Here is a 22,010-nt window from a genome sequence, read left to right on the forward strand (position 1 = left end):
GCTGATCTAGGCCAGGATTTTTCTCATTTTTAATAACATAGACTAGTTTAACATTCAGTTTAAAAAAAATAAATATCTTGATAGTCAATTTTTTTTTTGTAGGTTTATCCATGTCTTACAATTTTATTATATTTTTATGTAGGTTTTCCCAAGAACTACAGTTAAAAGTACAGAAAGATGCCAGAAATATTTCTTTATCTAAAAAATCCCAAAACAGAAAGAAGGAAAAAGAAAAAGATGATTCCTTAGGTGAAGAAAGAAAAACACTTGTGGTACAGGTAAATGTTCATGTTTCACATTTTTAATTTAATATACTTATTTTTTAAAATTTGTTGAGAAAAATGATAATTTTGAAAAAAGTTTTCTGAGCAGTGAGTATATTGTTAACTTTTAGTTTAGTTGCAAAAATATATCTTCTCAATAGATATTACCTGTTTAGAAAACTTAACATATCATGTTTTGAGTACCTGTTAGGTGCCAGACTGTGTAACAGTGCTTAAATCACATTCATCCAAGAACATCTAGACATGTGTTTTCATGCACACATACACGCACAGACACGTGGAACAAACAACCTTCACCCCACTTATCTTTCTTAAAGGATATGAGTGAAAAATATTGTTTGTAGAAATTTATATAAAGTAAAGCATTTGAAAAGTGAGATTTGGATACTTAACTTAGGTGCGCTTTTCCTAGTAAATCATCCAGGATCTGTTCTTGATAAGGTAATTCAAATCCACCACCAATACACTCATATGAAGTACAGCAAAAGAAGAAAGAGTTACCAGTTTTGTGTTCCCTGACTCTGAATATGTAAGAACAAAAGTGGCATTCTTGATTCCTCTTCCATGAGTTTTTCCACTGATGTGTGTGTATGTGTGTGTGTGTATGTCTGAGCGAGCTGTGTGAATTGCATTTCCATTCTTTTCGTATTTTCCCAATAACTATCTGAATAAGAATCTGGCTTTAATTTTAATCCCTTAGGTAGAATAAAGAAAACAGGTTGAAAAAGGTGATACTTATGATATTCTGCTCTAGTTGACAAGTACTTTATAAGAAGAGGTGAATTTTCGTTCTCTTCAGATCATTAACCTTATTAATATTTTTATTAATGATCAGGATACCAATGCTGATCCCAAAATTAAGGATTGTAAACTATTTAAAATAAAAGGCTCAAAAATTGATGGAGAAAAAGCTGAAAAAGGCAATAGAGCTTCAAATGCCAGCTGTCTCCATGACAGTAGGACAAGCCACATCAAAATAGTGCCTTCAACAAGCCTCAAAGACTGCAGCAATGTCAGTGTGGACCACACAAGGAATCCAGGCGTGGCAATTCCCCCGCTTATGCACAATCTTTCTGCAGTTGCTCCCGGTATTAATTCTGGAATGGGAACTGCGACTCTACCAATTCAGAGTTACAGGTATGAATTAGCAAAATAAGACCAAAAAATTGTTTAAGGATATATTTGCAAATTGCAAGGGTTTGTCAATTCATCCACATTGTTTTTATTCTCAGAATTCTGGATGCTATTCATTCTTGTCAGGTAGTTGTTTCAAAAGACTTTTTGGCTGTGTGATGAAAATTACTAGCGTTTGATCAAAACAATTCACCTAAGTCCTGAGAAAGTAGGGTTTTATTCCTTAAGGTGAAGAGAATCTACAGCTATATACTCTAATAATGTGAAAGCAGGTTGTCATAGTAAAAGAGAATTTTGGGGTGGTTGCTGCTGCATGGTGTGACTGTGAGCCTATAGTAGTATAAGGAAGCTCTATTTGGGAATTTTGCTGAAAGGAGGGTAATGTATTTGGTAGGACTTGGGGGCTGGTGGGAGGCATGAGGGTAGTGTTAAAGAATAGAATGTTTCACCAGATTTATGCGCATTGTATATTTGAGAATAGATATTACATTCTGGTTAAACTGCTTGCTAGTTGGTGCTGTGTCATTTGGTTTTGTGCTTGAAAAAATAATTATTGCTGGTTCTAACCTAAAAACATTTTTTTTTTTTTTTTTTGTTACAGAGTGGATGAGAAAACTAAGAAGTGTTCTATTCCATTTGTTAAACCGAACAGACATTCCCCATCAGGCATTTATAACATTAATGTGACCACATTAGTAAGTAAGCAGTTCTCAGTAGTAGAAGAGCAAACACCAGTCAGCTCTAGACTTTTATTTTATTTTATTTTATTTTATTATTTTTTTTTTTTGAGATGGAGTCTCGCTCTGTCGCCCAGGCTGGAGTGCAGTGGCGCGATCTCGGCTCACTGCAAGCTCCGCCTCCCGGGTTCACGCCATTCTCCTGCCTCAGCCTCCCGAGTAGCTGGGACTACAGGCGCCCACAACCGCGCCCGGCTAATTTTTTGTATTTTTAGTAGAGACGGGGTTTCACCGTGGTCTCGATCTCCTGACCTTGTGATCCGCCCGCCTCGGCCTCCCAAAGTGCTGGGATTACAGGCGTGAGCCACCGCGCCCGGCCTAGACTTTTATTAAAAGTAAATATGATAGTGAAGAACTGAGAATTTTATTTGGATACACATAAAGTGAAACCTTAATTGTGCATATATTATCTCAACCCGTCATAGCCATAAACGTGAAATTCTGAAAGTTTAAATAAGTTTTATAAGTCTGAAAACTCCCTTCCTTCCTTCCTTCCTTCCTTCCTTCCTTCCTTCCTTCCTTCCTTCCTTCCCTCCTTCCCTCCCTCCCTCCCTCCTACCCTCCCTGCCTCCTTCCCTCCCTCCCTTCCTTCCTTCTTTTCCTTTCTTCCTTTTTTCCACGGAGACTTGCTCTGTCGCTCAGACTACAATGCAGTGGCGTGATCTTGGCTCACTGTAACCTCCACCTCCTTGGTTTAAGCAATTCTCCTGCCTCAGCCCCTTGAGTAGCTGGGATTACAGGTGCCTGCCACCACTCCTGGCTAATTTTTGTATTTTTAGTAGAGACAGGGTTTCACCATCTTGGCCAGGCTGGTCTCGAACTCCTGACCTCGTGATCCACCTTGCCTTGGTCTCCCAAAGTGCTGGTATTACAGGCATGAGCCATCTGTGCCTGGCTTGTTTTATTTTTTCTTTAGTAACATAGTAAATTTTCTCACCTTGATGATTGCTGATCAGTTCTTTTTTAGAGTAGATGAGAATATAAATTGTCTTATCTCACCCACAACAGATTTTTGGTGGCTGTATTCTATTGGCCGGAGATGGTAGCACACATCTACAATCCCAGCACTTTGGGAGGCTGAGGCGGGAGGATAGTTTGAGCCCAGGAGTTTGAGACAAGCTTGAGCAACATGGCAAGATCCTGTCTCTACAAAAATTTTTTTTAAAAAATTAGCTGGGTATGGTGGCACATGACTGTAGTCCTAGCTACTTGGGAGGCTAAGATGGGTGGACCTGGAAAGTTGAGGATACAGTGGTAAACTGTGGCTGTGATTGTGCCCCAGCACCTCAGCCTAGGTAACAGACCAAGATCCTGTCTCACCAAAAAAAAAAAAAAAAAAAAAAGAAAAAGAAAGAAACGATTCTATTTATTTATATAATAAATATTTATCAATCATTTATTATGTGTGAGACACTGGAAATAAATAAATCTTTCTTTTCAAGGACTTCATGATCTAGAGGATCAGCAAATTAAAGCATAGTATGATATTGTATTTAGAGATAGCACAGAAAGGAGCATTATTATTCTCGGCATGGCATCCAGAATGTTTCTCTTTTAAAGTTATGTGAAACCCTCATCATTCTTCTGCTCAACATACTCCATTAGCTTCTTATCTCTGAGGAAAGGCCAAAGTCCTTACAGGGTCTATAAGTGCCTGCATGATTGACTCCACCCAGCCCTCTATCCCATCCCCACCTACTCTTTCTCCATCAATCTGTTCTACCACACTGATTTCCTTGTTATTCCTGGAACATGGTCAGACATACTCCCACCTTTGGGCTTTTGCACTTGCTATTTCTTTTGCTTTAGAATATCCTTCCCCCAGATAATCCAATGGATTTACTTTTTCTCTTCCTTAGTTCACATGAAACCTTATTGTGAAGTCTTGTAACTCATTATGCTTCCCTTTATGTTCGATGCCTTCTCCTTGCTTATTTTTTTCCATTGCATTTACCTGGCATCATCTATATACTCTTATTTATATATTGTCTGTCTCCCCCGACTAGAATGTAAGCTTCCAAGGCAGAGATTTGTGCTTTTGTTTTCCTCACTGTACTTTTCCTTCCTATGCAAGTACAAATATATATATATATTATATGTTTTTCGAGACAGAATCTCACTGTGTTGCCCAGGCTGGAGTGCAGTGGCATGATCTCAGCTCACTGCAACCTCCGCCTCCCTGATTTGAGCGATTCTCCTGCCTCAGCCTCCTGAGTAACTGGGATTACAGGCACCCACCACCACACCCAGCTAATTTTTGTATTTTTAGTAGAGGCGAGGTTTCTCCATGTTGGCCAGGCTGGTCTCAAACTCTTGACCTCAGGTGATCTGCCCACCTTGGCCTCCCAAAGTGCTGGGATTACAGGTGTGAGCCACCATGCCTGGCCTAAAATTTAAAAATGAGTTCAAACTACCAGGTTAACATATTCAAAGACTGAAAATAAAACACATAATAAGTATTTATAATAATACATTTATTCACACCTTAGAATGGGGGCATAAAACATGGGAGAGAGGTACTGACCTACAACCTACAAGTTGAAGGAAATCTAGGCTTAGCTCTGCTTGCATTAATTTTCATTAAGGAAAGACTCCACACTGAATGAATGAATGCTTTTCACAACAAAGGGAGGTATGGATGTATTCCCAAAGGAGTATGTGTGTGTGTGTGTGTGTGTGTGTGACAAATTTCCTTTCTCTACTTCTCTCACTATCTTCAGTGCTGGAAAATACAGCCTTTTCATCTCTCTCATGATTTGGACATTGTATTTATTTTTCTTTTAATTATTCTTAGTTTATAATTTCTGTGCTTATAATACTTTCTTTTTTGGTTTCTTTGTGGATATTTGTGTTTTAAAATCCTGATTTGCTTTGGAAGATTATTTTAATCAGGAAGGCTTTTCAAAATAGCTGGTTTAATACCATTTTGCCAGAACTGATATCAACCTGCTTTCAGGTATTGCATAATCAATGCTGGCTGATAATGTTAGATCTGATTTATTCTTCTTTGGAAGAGGTAATCAAGAAAGGAGGTGAAGATTAGGAGGGCGAAGACCCAGTGGAGTCTTTCCTTAATGAAAATTAATGCAAGCAGAGCTAAGCCTAGACTGTCTTCAACTGGTATGTTAAAGATCAGTACCTCTCTCCCATGTTTTATGCCTCCATTCTGATGTGTGAATAAATATATTATTATAAATACTGATAATGTGTTTTATTTTCACACTTTGAATGTCTTAATCTGGTAGTTTAAAGTCATTTTTAAATTTTATTTTTTGTACTTGCATGTAGTTTTCTTGAACTATTTTATTTTATAGCCAACTTGAACCAATAGCCTTAGCGCTTGGAAAAGAGTAAGCAGAAACATCTAAAAGAAAGAAACGCAAAAGCTCACTGCAGGACTCGTGAAGAATTTCTGGCAGCCAGAATGGCATAACTCACAGAATATTAAGTTTGAGGCATCAAGGAACCTCAATAACTTAATGTCATTATACATATGCTTGTGTGTATGTAGTTCATTATACATACATATGAATACAGGGTTTCTGTGATTCTCGAATGAAAAATATTGGAAAAGTGTCAAATTCATAAGGATGCAGAATTGAAGTGCTGCTGCTATTCCTCACTATTTTTTTCTGACTTTATCAACTGTGAAATAATAGTACTAAGAAAGATTAGGAAAATAATTGAAGTTATAATACTTTACTTAATAAATTGTATTCCTAGGAGGATAGTATTATATTCTTACTCTGAGGAGCAAGACAAGGACAAATATAGAAAAATGAATAACAAAATTATATTGGGAAAGTGAAAAATAAGCTAGGGGGAGATGTGATATACATGTGAAGATAAACTGTTCAAAATTTATGAAGACAACAGCAACTATTTGCTGAAAAGCCTAGGAAGTGTTGTAAGGCCCGACCTTGCTGACCTGAAGAACCAGGGCATCAATGCCCATCTTTTAACCTTTTACTACTTGCTGGAATTTACACACTGATAATTGGCAAAGGGAGAAGGAGAAACTCATAGCAATCAAGTTATCTACTTGTTAGCAATTTTAATGAATTTAATGAGGAAGACATTTGAAATAATTGGATGAAATTTTTTTCTATTATTAATGTCCTTCAATGTGTTAATTATAGACCTTCAATTTCACAAATTTTAGGATATGAGCATAGGAGTTACAAAAGAAGGAAAGCCTAGCTAACCTTGAAACTAATTCTTTTTTGTTGACTATATTGATGATATTAGGTCTCTAGTGAAAAAAGCCTCTTTCGGGCAAGTAAGAAAAGAAGGGAGTACTCCAGGACAGATGTCCATTTGCCTGAACTAAACTATAATCATCTCCCTGAACTAAGAGCATTGGAAGGCACAGGTATGTTGATAATGCTTTTACTTTGTATAGTCTGTTTAGAGTATTTAAAATGTATGTTAAATAAACAGAATTTAAAAATAAAAATTCATAGTAACTTTACATATTTAAGTATGTAAATACCTATTTTAATAAGTACATACTGAGTAACAAGTAGAGAATGTCAAAAACTAAAAACTAACAAAATGTCTAATATTTTCACTGTGTTTATGGTCATTTTTATCTAGCTCGAAATTCCAGGCTAACAAAGAAAGAGAGCAAAATTCTTTCAGAATCTCGAATTCCTTCTCTGGCCGCTATTGACCTGCACACCCCCAGTATTACATTACATCAGGTACAGAAATACTCTTTATAGGATGGACAGAACTCAGGTCTCTCTCATACTTACTAGTAAAGTATTTTAGGGAGAGTTTGCTCTTAAGAATTGTGCAGGTTTATTGGTGGGATCTATAACATTTTGCTTGCTAAAGTTTGTTTGATTCATCGCACTTAGTACCTTTGTTACATATATATTTACATAAATGTTTCCTAACTTGCCATAATACTTTTTTTTTTTTTTTTTTAGCGACATGGTTGTGTTCTGGTGCCCAGGCTAGAGTGCAGTAACATGATCCTAGCTCACTGCAGCCTCAAACTCTTGAGCTTAAGCAATCCAACTACTTCAGCCTCCCATATAGCTGAGATTACAGGCATGCACCACCATATCCAGCTAATTTTTAAATTTTTTGTAGAGATGAGGCTTTGCTATGTTGCCTGGGCTGGTCTCAAAACTCCTGGCCTCAAGTGATCCTTCTGTTTTAGCCTCCCAAAGTGTTAGAATTACAGACGTGAGCTATGGCTACTGGCCAGTAATCCATTTTTTATAGGTTAAAAATGTGTGTGTCTGGGTATGCAGCCTAGCTACAGTTTTAGTTAACTACTGGGTTTATTTATTTATTTATTTTATAGTTCGTAGTATTTCACTACATTAACTCCAAAGTTATAAACACCCTACCTTTCAAAGAGAGAAACTCTGGAATTGTTTTTATTCTTTCAAAATAGATGATCTATTTGACATATTTTCCCCAACACAATCCATTTTATCCATGTTAAAGATTTGCTATTCCATATAGTCATTTTTTTCTATCATTGCTCTTAACTTTTCAGAATATATGTGTTTCTATTACTTTTATATCAACAGCCATATCAGTCATTTTTACACTGAAAAAATTGACAAACTTAAATCTCCTGAGCCAACCATAACTAGCTACAAACTTTGGCTATGGACATTGTACTTTCCTTTTACTGCTTCAGACAGATTTTTCACCTCTGCTTGAAGCTAGACAACTGTTGTTTTAGAATTATTTTTCCATCCTCATTATTAACACATTTCCATTTCATAGAGAGTTCCTGTATGTTGTTCCTTATCCATGGTGATGCTTTTTCCACTGTGAACTCTTTTTTTATTTTTATTTTTTGAGACAGAGTCTCACTCTGTCACCCAGGCTAGAGTGCAGTGGTGCAATCTCAGCTCACTGCAACCTTTGCCTCCCAGGTTCAAGTGATTCATGTGCCTCAGCCTCCTGAGCAGCTGGGATTACAGGTGCGCGGCTAATTTTTGTATTTTTAGTAGAGGCAGCGTTTCACCATGTTGGCCAGGCTGGTCTTGAACTCCTGACCTCAAGTGATCCACCTGCCTCGGCCTCCCAAAGTGCTGGGATTATAGGTGTGAGGCATTGCCCCCGGCCTCCCTGTTAACTCTTTAATAGTTCTGCAGAGCTCTACAAAGGAGTAGTGTTACTGAGGATAATAAATTATCTAGAGATGCTGAGGAAAGGATTTATTGCTGTGATTGCTTTGCCTTATCTCTTGCCGACAATTTCTATAGCACCATTTAATTAAAACTGAACAAATTTCTGTCACATGAAGACTAATCACTGTCACAGATTCCACATTTAGGAACCATAGAGTATCAATACATTTCTTATATAGTTCTTTACTTCTTTTTTTTTCTGAGACAGAATTTTGCTGTGTCATCCAGGCTGGAGTGCAGTGGCACCATCATGGCTTACTGCATCCTTGATTCCCTGAGTTTAAGCGATCTTCCCATCTCAGCTTCTTGAGTAGCTGGGACTACAGGCGTGCACTAACACACCTGGCTATGAGCCACTGTACCTGGCCTCTTTTTTTTTTTTTTGGACATGTGGTCTTGCTCTGTTGCCCAGGCTGTAGTGCAGTGGCATGCTCATAGCTCACTGCAGCCTTGAACTCCTGGGCTTAAGCCATCTTTCCACCTCGGTCTTCCAAGGAGCTGGGACTACAGGTGCAGGCCACCACGCCCAGTAATACAATTTTTTTTTAGAGGTGGAGTCTGTTTATCTATCCATTTTCCAGCTGAGGGACAGTGGAGTTGTTTGCAGTTTTTGACAATTAAACGTGAAGTGTTATATAAACATTTGTAAATGTGTTTTTTGTGTGTGAATATATAGTTTCACATTTAGTTGGTAAATACCTGAAAATGGATTTGCTGGGTCATTTGGTAAGTATATGTTTAACTTTATAAGAAACTATCAAATTTTTCCAAAATGACTACATCATTTTGTATTTCAACCAGCAATGCATAATAATTTCAGTTGTGCCTTATCCTCACCAATACTTGGTATTGTCAGTTTAATTTTAGCCATTCTAATAGGTGTAAAGTGGCATCTCACTGTGGTTTTAATCTGTATTTCCCTAATGACAAAGATGTTGAGAATCTTTTGTCATTTGTATATCTTCTGTATATCTTCTTTGATGAAATATCTGCTCAAATCTTTTGCCCATTTTTAATGGTTGTTCGTTTTCACATTGTTGAGTCATTATTTATTTTGATGTTCAAACTAGTCCAGTTTTTCTAGTGGGATCCCCTTCCAGGTAGCTTCTGTCTCCTTTTGACATATCCTCATTATTCTTTGAGGAATTCTTTGCTATCTGGTGCAACAGATAATGCAGATTGATTTGTACCAACCTGGAATCAGCCACTTCTCTAAGGATCCCTAGTTTCCTTTAGTAGAAAATCATATTTAGAAATTAAGATCTGGGCTCTAGGTGTGTTCATTGATTTGGGGGAGTCATTGTTCCAAGGCCCTCTTAGTGGACAGAGCTAGGTACATAGACCTAGGTACATACACATTTACTATGAGTTTATTTCTATTTCTACCTATGGTTACTGAAATCTACAAAGATACCCCTAATTGTAATCCAACACCTAGAGTTTGGTCTAGTTTACTGTTCTCTTCTTTAACAGTGAGAAATTTAGCTGTATGTTATTCCATGTATAATTTAATATATGTACTTATTTGATTGATTATTTTATATATATGTAACCTCCTGTAACTGCTACTGTGATTTCCCTTTTTTAAAAAAGATATATTTGTCATGTTTTAACATTGAGATTTTGTTAGCTGCATAAAACAAGTTGAGAAGTGGTCTCTCTTTATTTCCTGAAAAGGTTTAATAAGTTGGTGTTATTTGTTCCTTGAATGATTAATAGAATTCTCTGATGAAGCCATCTGTCCCAAGAGCTTTATTTTGGGGAAAGTTTTGGATAATTTTTTTTTTTTTTGAGACGGAGTCTGGCTCTGTCGCCCAGGTTGGAGTGCAGTGTCGCCCAGGTTGGAGTGTAGTGGCGCGATCTCAGCTCACTGCAAGCTCCGCCTCCCGGGTTCACGCCATTCTCCTGCCTCAGCCTCCTGAGTAGCTGGGACCGCCACCGCGCCCGGCTATTTTTTTTTTGTATTTTTAGTAGAGACGGGGTTTCACCGTGGTCTCGATCTCCTGACCTTGTGATCCGCCCGCCTCGGCCTCCCAAAGTGCTAGGATTACAGGCGTGAGCCACCGCGCCCGGCCTAATTTTTTTTTTTTTTGAGACGGAGTTTGGCTCTTGTTGCCTAGGCTGGAGTGCAATGGTGCGATCTTGGCTCACCGCAACCTCCACCTCCTGGGTTCAAGCAATTCTCCTGCCTCAGCCTCCCGAGTAGCTGGGATTACAGGCAAGTGCCACCACGCCCGGCTAATTTTGTATTTTTAGTAGAGAAGGGGTTTCTCCATGTTGGTCAGGCTGGTCTCGAACTCCCGACCTCAGGGAATCTGCCTGCCTCGGCCTCCCAAGGTGCTGGGATTACAGGTGTGAGCCACCGTGCCCAGCCTGATTTCAATTTCTTTAAAAAATACAGTGCTATTCAGATTTTCTGTTTCTTCTTGTGTCTCTTTTGGTAGGTTGTATTTTTTAATACTTTTGTTCATGTCATACAATTTTTAAAATTTGTTGGCATGATGTTGTTCATAGTATTCTCTTATTGTCCTTCTGTTTTGTTTTTGTTTTTGAGATGGAATCTTGCTCTGTCACCCAGGCTAGAGTACAGTGGCACAATCTCAACTCACTGCAACCTCTACCTCCCAGGATTAAGCGATTCTCCTGCCTCAGCCTCCTGAGTTACTGGGATTACAGGCGTGAGCCACTACACTTGGCTAATTTTTGTATTTTTAGTAGAGACGGGGTTTCACCATGTTGGCCAGGCTGGTCTCAAACTTCTAACTTCCAGTGATACATCCACCTCAACCTCCCAAAGTGCTGGGATTACAGGCGTGAGCCATTGCACCTAACCTCTTATTGTCCTTTTAATATCTGTAAGGACTGTGATGATTATTCCTTATTTATTTTTACTTTATTATGTTCACTTTCTTTTTCTTGATCAGTATAGTTAGGAGTTTGTCAATTTTGTTGTGTTTTTCAACAAAATCAAGCCTTTGGCATTGTTAATTTCCTCTGTTATCTGTCGGTTCCCTATTTTTATTGATGTCTCCTCTTAGTTTTTCCCTTTTTGGGTTTATTCTGCTCAATTTTTCTAGGTTCTTAAGGTAACTCATCACTTGGTCACTTAGATTTTTGTGTGTGTAATGTAAACATGTAAAGCTACACATTTTCCTCTAAGCACTGTTTTACCTTCATCCCACAGCTTTTGATATGTTGTATTTTCATTTCTATGCTTATTGAAATCTACAAAGATTCCTTTAATTCGAATCCAACATCACAGAGTTTGGTCTAGTTTACTCTCCTCTTTGAGAGTGAGAAAATTAGCTGTATGTTATTCTATGTATAATTTAATATATTTACTTATTTGATTAATTATTTTGTATATATCTAACCTCCTATTACTGCTACTATAATTTCCTTTTTTTTAAAAAAAGATATCTTTGTCATGTTTTAACATTAAGGTTAGTCCAGGCTGGGTGCAGTGGCTCACGCCTGTAATCCCAGCACTTTGGGAGACCAAGGCGAGTGAATCACGAGGTCAGGATATCAAGACCATCCTGGCTAACACGGTGAAACCCCGTTTCTACTAAAAATACAAAAAAATTAGCCGGGCGTGGTGGCGGGCGCCTGTAGTCCCAGCTACTCAGGAGGCTGAGGCAGGAGAATGGTGTGAACCCGGGAGGCAGAGCTTGCAGTGAGCCAAGATCGCGCCACTGCACTCCAGCCTGGGGGACAGAGCTAGACTCCGCCTCAAAAAACAACAACAACAACAAAAAAGGTTAGTCCATACGTTTTCTAATATCCCTTGTAATTTCTTCTCTGACCTATGAATTATTTAGAAATGTTGTTTAATAGCCAGGTATTTGAGGTTTCCCTAGATGTCTTCTTACTAATTTGTAATTTAATTCCATTGTGGTCAGAGAATACACTCAGTGTGATCTTGATTTTTTTAGACTCAATGAGACATGTTTTATGGTCTACAGTCTATCTTGCTGATTGACTTGGTTCCCTTGAAAAAAATGTATATTCTTTGTTGTTGGATTAATTGTTCTATAAATGTGAAACTAGATCAAGGTGGTTAATAGTACAGTATTCTTTAGATCATCTATGCTCTTAATTTTTTTTGTTTAGGTCTATCAGTTCTTGAAAGAGTGCTGTTAAAATCTTTTATTATGTTGTAGAATTACCTATTTATCTCTTATATCTGTTTGATTTAATTTAATTACATTAATTTATTTATTTCAAGAGAGAGTCTTGCTTTGTTGCTCAGGCTGATCTTGACCTCCTGAACTCAAGTGATCCACGTGCCTCGGCCTCCCAGAGTGCTGGGATTATAGGCATGAGCCACCATACCTGGCCTATATCTATTTATTTTTGCTTCATGTATTTTATTATTTTATTATTTTTTTTTTTTAGAAATGGGGTCTCACTATGTTGCCCAGGCTGGAGTGCAGTGGCATGATCATAGCTCACTGCAACCTTGAATTCCTAGGCTCAAGCGATCTTCCCCCATCAGCCTCCTGAGTAACTAAGACTATAGGCACAGCTCACCACACCCAGCTAATGTTTTTCTTTTTTGTTCTGAGAGATGAGGTCTTGCTCTGTTGTTTTGGCTGGCCTTGCTGTGTTGTTCAAACTCCTGACATCCTCCTGAGCCTCCTGAGTAGCTGGGATTACAAGAGTGAGCCACCATGCCTGGCTGCTTTATGTATTTTAAATCTCTGTTATTAGGTATTTGCACATAATTGTTTTGTCTTTCTGATACATTGTCCCTTTTCTCATTATGAAATGCCTCTCTTTATCTCTGGTAGTGGTCTGTGCTTTGAATTCTGTTTTATCTGATACTAAAATAGCCATTCCAAACTTCTTATACGTATGTTTGCATAGTAAATCTTGTTGATTTCATTTACTTTCACCCTATCTGATTTTTATATTTATATTTAAAGTGTTTCTTTCACAGACAGCATATAAGTAGGATCTTTCCTTTGTATACATTGTGTCAGTCTTTGCCTTTTAATTGGAATGTGTATTCATTTATTATTTCAGCTACCTTAGAGATATGGTAGTCCCCCCTTATCTATAGTTTTGCTTTCTGCATTTTCAGTTACCTGTGGTCAACTGTGGTCTGAAAATGTTAGTGGAAAGTTCCAGAAATAAACTGCTCTTAAGTTTTAAATTGCACGCCATTTTGAATAGCCTGATGAAATCTCGAGCTGTCCAGCTCTGTTCTGCTTGGGACATGAATCATCCCATTGTCCCATGTATCCATGCTGTATACATATGCTACCTACCCTTTTATTGCTTAGTAGCTGTCTAGGCTTTCAGATTAAAAAAGAAATACAATACTATATATTTAGGGCTTGGTACTATCTGAGGTTTCAGGCATCTGCTGGGGGCCTTGGAACATATCCCTCACGAATGGGGGGGACTACTTAACACACTAAATTAATATCCATTTATTATCTCAGTTTCTGAGTCAGAAGCTTGGGCACAGCTGCTTCTCTGCATGAGTCTCACAGGTGGAAATCAAGGTGTCTGCAGGGCTGCATTATTTTCTGGAGGCATTAGGGGAGAAACCATTTCCAGGCTCACTTAGGTGGTTGGGCTAATTTAGTTCCATATGGTTGTAGGGCAGAAGTCCTTATTTCCTTGTTGGCTAACAGCTGGGGCTTGTTCTCAGCTTCTAGATGCCACCCGCATTCCTTGGCTCATGGCCCACTTCCTCTGCCTTCAAAACCAGCAACAGTGGTCAAATCTCTCTTACACTTGAATCTCTCTGACCACTCCTTCTGCCTCATCTCTGACTCACTCTGATGCTAAGAGCTCATATGATTACACTGGGCCCATGAAGATAGTCTATCCTAATTAGTAACATTTAACAGCAAATTAGTAACAATTAACAGCTAATTAGTAGTATTTATTCCATGTACAAAGTCCCTTCATATCAGTACTGAAATTAGTTTGATTAACTAGCTAGGGACAGAAATCTTAAGGGCATAGCTTTACAATCCTGCTGACCACAGAATGTTTAGACCATTAACATTTAATGTGATAATTGATGTTTTTGGATTTAGTCCCATCTTTTATTATTTGTTTTCTGTTTGCTCCTGTTTTTCCTTTCCAGTTTTCTTTTGTTTTTGAATAGTTTTAGTATTTTTTCAGCAATATCTTTTAATATATTTTTTTAGTGATTGCTCAAGGAATTATAATATACATCACTAATTTTTCATAGTCTACATTGTACCCCTTGAAATAAAAAGTAGGAACTGCCCATCCATTTCTCCATCATCCAGGAAAGACGTTGGTTCTGAGGTTGACATACCTATGAAGGACGGTAACTACCATAGCTTCCAGCGCTTTGGCAAAACCTCAGCTGTGTGATCTTCTGGCCAAATGTCTGTGATTTCATATTGTTGGAACCTTTATTGTATCCCTGGGGGTTGCAGCTATCTGTAAGATTGCTGTGGCTGAAGCAAGAAAGAAGACATATGCAGATTTCTACAGAAATTATGATTCCGTGAAAGATTTGGGGAAGATGGGGAAGGCTGGTATCTTTCAGAATACAAAGTGATTTTGGAATGCAAAGGATTTCTTTGGGTTGAATTACCTAGAAGTTTGTCACTTACCTGTGTTCCTGAACTATGAAACATGAATATGTGGTCTAAGAAATAATTTCTCTTGATAAATAATTAACAACAAAAGAAGTAGGAACCTTGCAAACGTATTCCCTTCTCCCCAGTTTGCACTTTATGTTAGAACTTCATATGTACTACATTTATATGTCTTCAGAACCCCAAATACATTACATGTTTTATTTTAAACAGTCATAAATATTTTTAACAATTTATGAGAAAAAAGTTATCTTTTATATTTACCTAGCTCTTTACCGTTTCTGTTGGTCTCTCTTTTTCCCTAGATTCCAATTGTCCTCTGGTATTATTTTCCTTCAGCCTGAAAAACTTCTGTTAGCATTTCTTGCAGAGCAGGTCTGATGACAACAAATGTTCTTAGTTTTTCTTCATTTGAGAATGACTTTATTTTACTTTAATTCTTGAATTATATTTTATTGGAAATAGAATTTGGGTTGACATGTTTGTTTTGTTTTGTTTTCCTCTCAGCACTATAAAGATGTGATTCTTCTGTCTTATGATCTCTGTAATTTCTGGTGGGAAATTCTCAGGCATTTGAATTGTTTCCCTATACGTAATGTTTCATTTTCCTCTAGTTGCTTTCAAGATTTAATTTTTATCTTTTCTTTTCATTAGCTTAAATATGATGTATCTAGACATAGTTTTCTTTGAGTTTATCCTATTTGGGGTTTGACAGCCTTTTTGAATCTGTAAACTTACATATTTTACCAGATTTGGGAAGTTGTTGGTCATTGTTTTTTGAAATGTTTTTTTTTTTTTTTCTGCCATAATCTCTCACCTCTCCTTCTGAGAGTCTAATGATATGTATGGTAGACCATTTAGTATTTTCTCATAGGTTCTTGAGACTGTTCACTTTTTCCTAAACTTTTTTCTTTCTAATCTTCAGGTTGGGCCATTTCTATACATCTATCCTCAAGTTCTCTGACTTTTTACTTTATCATCTTCATTCTGCTATTAAGCACATCCAGTGAGATTTTAAAATTTCAGATACTGTACTTTTTAGTCCTAAAATATACATTTGACTCCCTTTTATAGTGTCTATTTCTCTGCTAAGTATTCCTATCCCTTCATCCATTTCAAGTATGTTTTCCTTTACTTCATGTAGCAGAGTTATAAGGGCTGCTTCAAAGTCTTTATATGATGGTTCCAACAGGTTTTTGTTTTTGTATTTTTGTAATAAGTAGAAGAGATGGGCTGTAGTGGGCTTACACTGCCATAGCAGATCAGAATTATCTTTTAACATAAGCATAAACTAAGATAAAAGAATAACATCCACTCAACAGTAATGTTTGGTACTAAAAAAACAGGAAAAGAATAATGTCCCCTTACTTCGTTCTTTTCCATGTAGGCAACTTGAGCTATGAATAGTTAATTCTAAACATCTAATATTTGAACAAATAGAATTGAAATTTTGGGGAAGTGGAACTTTTGCAATTACTGAGAACCTATGATGCTCTGTTATTAATTTACAGGTATCAGGACCTCCCCTGTCCGATGATTCAGGGGCTGATTTGCCTCAAATGGAACACCAGCACTGAGAACCATTTTGGTTCTGAACTGGGTAGGTGTGATTTCCCATACTTAAAGCCGTGCAGCCTTTCACGGGTACTATTTTGTGGCTTGCTGAAGACCAATTTTTCAGCTGAAACCTTCTCCAGTGATTGATTCCATGAGAGCTTCTGATAGAGAAAGTTTTGCCACTTAGAAAACGAGAAGTAGTATTTATCTCTGAGATGAAATCTCTTTTCATAGAGCATATATCTCTTGCTCTTAAACTAATCTCCTGCATTTTATTGGATATAGTAATGTGAATTTAGTGTGACAAGTGCTCAAGAAAGATATATACCTATCTCCCTTATCAGTCATTTGCCCTGTGGGCCTGTAAAGCAAGACTGATTATAGTCATGCCTCGCTTAATGTTCTGAAAGATGCATCCTTAGGTGATTTCACTGTTATGCTAACATCATAGTCTACTTACACAAAGTTAGATGATGTAACCTACTATACTCCTAGGCTATATGGTACAGCCTGTTGCTCCTCAGCTACAAACCTGTATAGCATGTTACTGTGCTGAATACTGTAAGCAATTGTAACACAATGGTAAGTATTCATATATCAAAACATAGAAAAGGTAATGCATTGCACTATGATGTTATCATGTCTATGATGTCACTAGGCAATAAGAATTTTCAGCTTCATGATAATCTATGGGACTACCATTGTATATGCAGCCCATTGTTGACCTAAACATTGTTATATAGTGCATGACTATACTTGGCAATATTTTTCCCAATAAAGAGAGATCAGTGCTATAGCAAATTATTGACTTCCTTTTAAATATAACTTTTTTTAGTGTTAAAAAACCAAAACAAAAATCAGACTTTTTTTTTTGTTTGAGATGGGATCATACTGTGTTGTCCAGGCTGGAGTTGGGTGGTGTGATCTCGGCTCACTGCAATCTCTGCCTATTAGGCTGCAGTGATCCTCCCACCCCAACCTCCTGAGTAGCTGGGACCACAGGTGTGTGCCACAAAGCCCGCCTAATTTTTTGTTTTTTTGGTAGAGATGGGGTTTCACCATGTTGCCCAGGGTGGCCTCGAACTCCTGAGCTCAAGTGATCTGCCCACCTTGGCTTCCCTAAGTGCTGGAATTAGAGGTGTGAGCCACCGTGTCTGGCCAATCAGACCATTTTGAGTGATAATTTATTTGCTCAAGCAAGTCATTCAATGTTTAATATCTCATTAACTATATAAAATATTATGATAAATTGCCACATTCTAGTAACTTTTTTTTTTTTTTTTGAGACGGTGTCTTGCTCTGTCACCCAGGCTGGAGTGCAGTGGCGCAATCTTGGCTTACTGCAACCTCCAAGTGATCCTCATGCCTCAGCCTCCCGAGTAGCTGGGATCACAGGTGTGTGCCACCATGCCCAGCTAGATTTTGTGTCTTTAGTAGAGATGGGGTTTCACCATCTTGGCTAGGCTGGTCTTGAACTCCCAACCTCGGGTGATCTGCCTGCCTTGGCCTCACAAAGTGCTGGGATTACAGTCATAAGCCACCATGCCCAGCCCATAACTGTATTATTGGAATTAATCTGTTAATCTTTACAAAGCATTTTGAGCATCTGTGACATCAAAGGTGAATTCACTGTGAAGTGAACAAAGCTTAAGTTTTGATCTTTCATTTGCACAGGTCCTTTCAAGGCCCTGGGAAAGTCTTTGTAATTCATTCATTTCAGTTAATTCACGTTGAGCAATGAACAACTAATTCATACAAACTGTGTAAACTACAGGCTCTGCAAAACTTGTATGTGTTTTGTCAGAATTAGTCATTATTTGCATAAAAGGAGATATGTGTTACATATAGTAGTTTTTTTTTTTTTTTTTTGAGACAGAGTTTCACTCTTGTTGCCCAGGCTGGAGTGTGCAATGGCGCGATCTCCGCTCACTGCAACCTCTGCCTCCCGGGTTCAAGCGATTCTCCTGCCTCAGCCTCCTGAGTAGCTGGGATTACAAGCATGGGCCACCATGCCTGGCTAATTTTCTTGCATTTTTAGTAGAGACGGAGTTTCTCCATGTTGGTCAGGCTGCTTGAACTCCCAACCTCAGGTGATCTGCCCGCCTTGGCCTCCCAAAGTGTTGGGATTACAGGCGTGAGCCACCGTGCCTGGTCATACACATGATAGTTTTGATTGGTAATTGTTCTAAAGATTGTCTTAAAAATTAGCTGTTGACACATCAACTGAAATCTAAGGTTTTCTTAAACTACATAGTACCCACCAATATTATCAATATATGCAATGTGAGAAAGCAAGTGAGATAGAAATTAATTTTTAGAAGGATTTTATGTAAAATAGTTGATGGTATATCCTTCTGTGCTTTTAGATGCTGCTCTTGCACTTGAGATGACATCTTCTTGCAGCAAGAGTGCTGATATCCCAAGAGGAGAGATTCATGGTTTTGATCATTTCCTTCTGAACTACCTGCATTTTCTAAGGAAGGCCTTCTAGAATAAGGAAAGACAAAGACTTCCAAATGTTTCAAAGGAAGATTGAACAAATGGCCCTCCTCAAATGTTATCCCATTACCTTTCACGTCCACCGATGCTATTTCAAGATATATCCAGTGGAAGAACAGTGATACGGTTCTTGTTACATGAATGTGTATTTACTGTTAGAAGATTGTATATTTTAAGTTACCCATGATTAAAAGTGAGTAAAAAAGGGGGACAGAGAGAAATATTATAAAAGGCCATGTTACTCATGCATTGAACTTTGTGTGTTTTCTGTATAAATGTGTACATTTATTTAGGAGTGGGTTTGGTGGGGGTAGGTGATAATCATTAGGATCAGTTGAAGAAAACTGAAGAAACTAGGATCAGTAAGAGAAACTGTTTGCTTTGCCCGAATTTAACTATGAAAACACACTTAAAAATCTTACATGTTTCTAGATATTAAGGGAATATGTAACTCCTGTCCATGGGTAGACGTGTATCTTTGGTTTCTGTACTTATTGTTGATGTTCTATCAGTATATTATGAGACTCTGACCTCTCTGCTGATCTTCTAAGAACCACACTAATGCAAGCTTGACAGCGAAACCTCTTTTGAATGACTTACTACCACTCTGGCATTGGCTAGTTCTCTGTATTATAAGATTCTGGTGCTAATGTTCCATACGGAATTGATCAGGACTGATTACTCTTCTGTGAACCAATTGCTATTGAACCACCCAGCTGAAGAGGCTTTGGGGAGAGAATGTTCATGATTATGGACTCCACTTTTGTCCCCTGGTAGTTTATGGGTGATACTAGAATCCAGAGAAGTTCCTGTCTCCTTGTGACCTCAAACACTTAGGCCTTCTCAAAAACTTTCCACCAAGGTGCAAAATCATTTACCTACATTCCACACATCTTTTCCAATGCATGGATCCAGAACTTTTTAGGTGGGAGGAATAAACCAAGTTGGCTACCGATTCTTGATTTCTGGGTTTCTAGCCATGCTCTGCTTTATCATTTTAGAGAATGGTTGTTTAAGGAACCAGAATTTGTGTGAGTTTTTTTTTTTTTGCCTTAACCAGTTAATAGTGTGTTGCTTTTTTCCCAAAGCCATTGACTAGAACTTAGCTGAAGAATTTAACTAGGACTTTTCTTTTTCGCTCTGAGGAGCTTAATATTGAAATTCTGACCTTGGATATTTAAGCCTCAAAAGAGTAGGATATTCAAGAGGAGGCAAATAAGGGGTTTCAATGTACAAGTCTATTTGGTGGTGAAATTAAAATTTGGTCTTGATTTAAAAGCTCTACTTTTAATCTGTGACCAGGTGTTTGACTACATTAGTATGGCTAACATGCTGAAAAAACTAGAGTATCGGCATTAATAGGCTTCATATTAAAATGTTACTATTTTATTTTTACTTTGAAAAACACTGCCAGTAGATTCTGCAGCATGGCCAGCAGGTAATACTTAAAGCCAAATGGCGCTTCGGCTTATTTCAATACTATTTTTATGTAAAGATCAGTGTGAACATAACAGCTCAATGGTTGAGGTTCTAGGATCAATTACCTTACAGTTTTTATACTAGCTTTTGATATCTTTTGCCTATTAAAACACCTTGTGAACTTTAGAATTAAGGAACTAAAAATTATTTACTATAAGTCCAAGTTACGACTTGAGGATTGTATCTAATTAGAACTGTGGCAGAACTACTAGAAAAAGAAGATTCTGCAAATTGGTTTCAGTGGTTCTTGATGTAATCATAATCATCAACAATAATAGATATTGAATCAAAGTCATCCTTTTTTTAAGTTTAAGGTTATTTAGTTTCTCTTGCAAGGATATGATTTAGTCACACACTATAGGGAATATGTGTATGTACTGTTGGGGAGCAGTGGGCTTGCTGTGTGTATGTATGTTTTAAAATTAATAAATATTATCTTACTGGGCTCCATAGATGGTTTTAGTTTAGATTTATTTAATTAAGAGGCTATAAATAATATATACACTACTGTATGGTATTTAACAAATAAGTTTGAAATCTGTTAATTCTTCTTGAAAACTTTGGGTGTAGGGGTGACAAGCTAATTTTCTTGTATAACTGGTGATATAAGCAGCATGGTCATAAAACAACATTTCTTGTCAAGACTAACTGGTAAAAGTTGTGACAGAACCTGGTTTTCCTGACCGAGAATCCCTTGCTTGCTTAGAATATCTGACTTCCCATTGAAATGGAACATAGAAAATGTGTTTTCTTATGTGTCTCTCATTATTGGTTCCTTTATCTTAGTTGTGCTAAAATATAAGGCTGGACTTGTAATACACTATGTATCAGACTAGATTGAAAAATGTGATCCATTTGTTTTCTAAGCCCTCCTCTATATAATTGAACCACTGTCAGGGGATTAGAGAAGAAACAGAGCACTGCTCCTAAGACTTTAGGCTAGTCTTAGTGAAATGGACTAAATGGATTTTTCTCTGTTGTTTTTTGCATTAAGTGTTTTTGCACTAGAAGAGGGTGCTTAACACTCCTCTATATCAATAAAAAATTTTGTTCTCACATTGTTTTCTCAAGGGTCTTATTTTTTCTGTTGATAGCTTCAGACATGAAATAACTCGAAAATGTAATTAATGTACAGCATATTTTTTCTTAACATGCCCTCTGAGAAGTAAGTACCTTATGTTATCACTCGTGGGTAACTTGTGTTTTGTGTTTATAGATATTTGTGGATATCTGATGTTGAATATATTCTGAGAAATTTTCTTTTAAAACAAAAACCCATCCACAAAACAGCGTTTTTCTTTGTGTTCAGTGAAAATTCGGTTTTGCCCATTGCACATTCTTAATTTCTATATTCTCTACTTTGGCACTCAGGGTCATCTCCTGTAGAAGTGAAGTTTCTGGTAACATTTTGGAAAATGTATTGTCGATTAACATGAACATATAAGAAAGGTTCAGGGAAATGAAAACAATGTATCTCAATTCAGCATGTTTTCCTATCCCTAAGCTAGGGTAGGATCTCCTATCAGTCCGGAGAACAGGCTTTCATATCAGTTTACCTCCATCCAG

The 22,010-nt window shown here is 37.5% G+C and overlaps 1 protein-coding gene across 3 annotated transcripts in view; it reads left to right on the forward strand.

Moving 5' to 3' along the window:
• CDKL2 (cyclin dependent kinase like 2) overlaps positions 1-21,502 on the forward strand; it is a 53,970-nt gene extending 32,468 nt beyond the window's left edge. For all 3 annotated transcript variants that reach the window (XM_074039860.1, XM_045392485.3, XM_045392486.3), the window contains 7 exons: positions 143-278; positions 1,120-1,421; positions 2,020-2,113; positions 6,404-6,527; positions 6,752-6,858; positions 16,421-16,509; positions 18,833-21,502. In XM_074039860.1, coding sequence (XP_073895961.1) covers positions 143-278; positions 1,120-1,421; positions 2,020-2,113; positions 6,404-6,527; positions 6,752-6,858; positions 16,421-16,486 — 829 coding nt within the window. In that variant the 3' untranslated portion in view covers positions 16,487-16,509; positions 18,833-21,502. The remainder of the gene's footprint in view (positions 1-142; positions 279-1,119; positions 1,422-2,019; positions 2,114-6,403; positions 6,528-6,751; positions 6,859-16,420; positions 16,510-18,832) is intronic.
• Positions 21,503-22,010: the final 508 nt, after the last annotated feature.

The sequence above is a fragment of the Macaca fascicularis genome, chromosome 5, assembly GCF_037993035.2.
Source record: "Macaca fascicularis isolate 582-1 chromosome 5, T2T-MFA8v1.1".
Classification (NCBI taxonomy): Eukaryota; Metazoa; Chordata; class Mammalia; order Primates; family Cercopithecidae; genus Macaca; species Macaca fascicularis.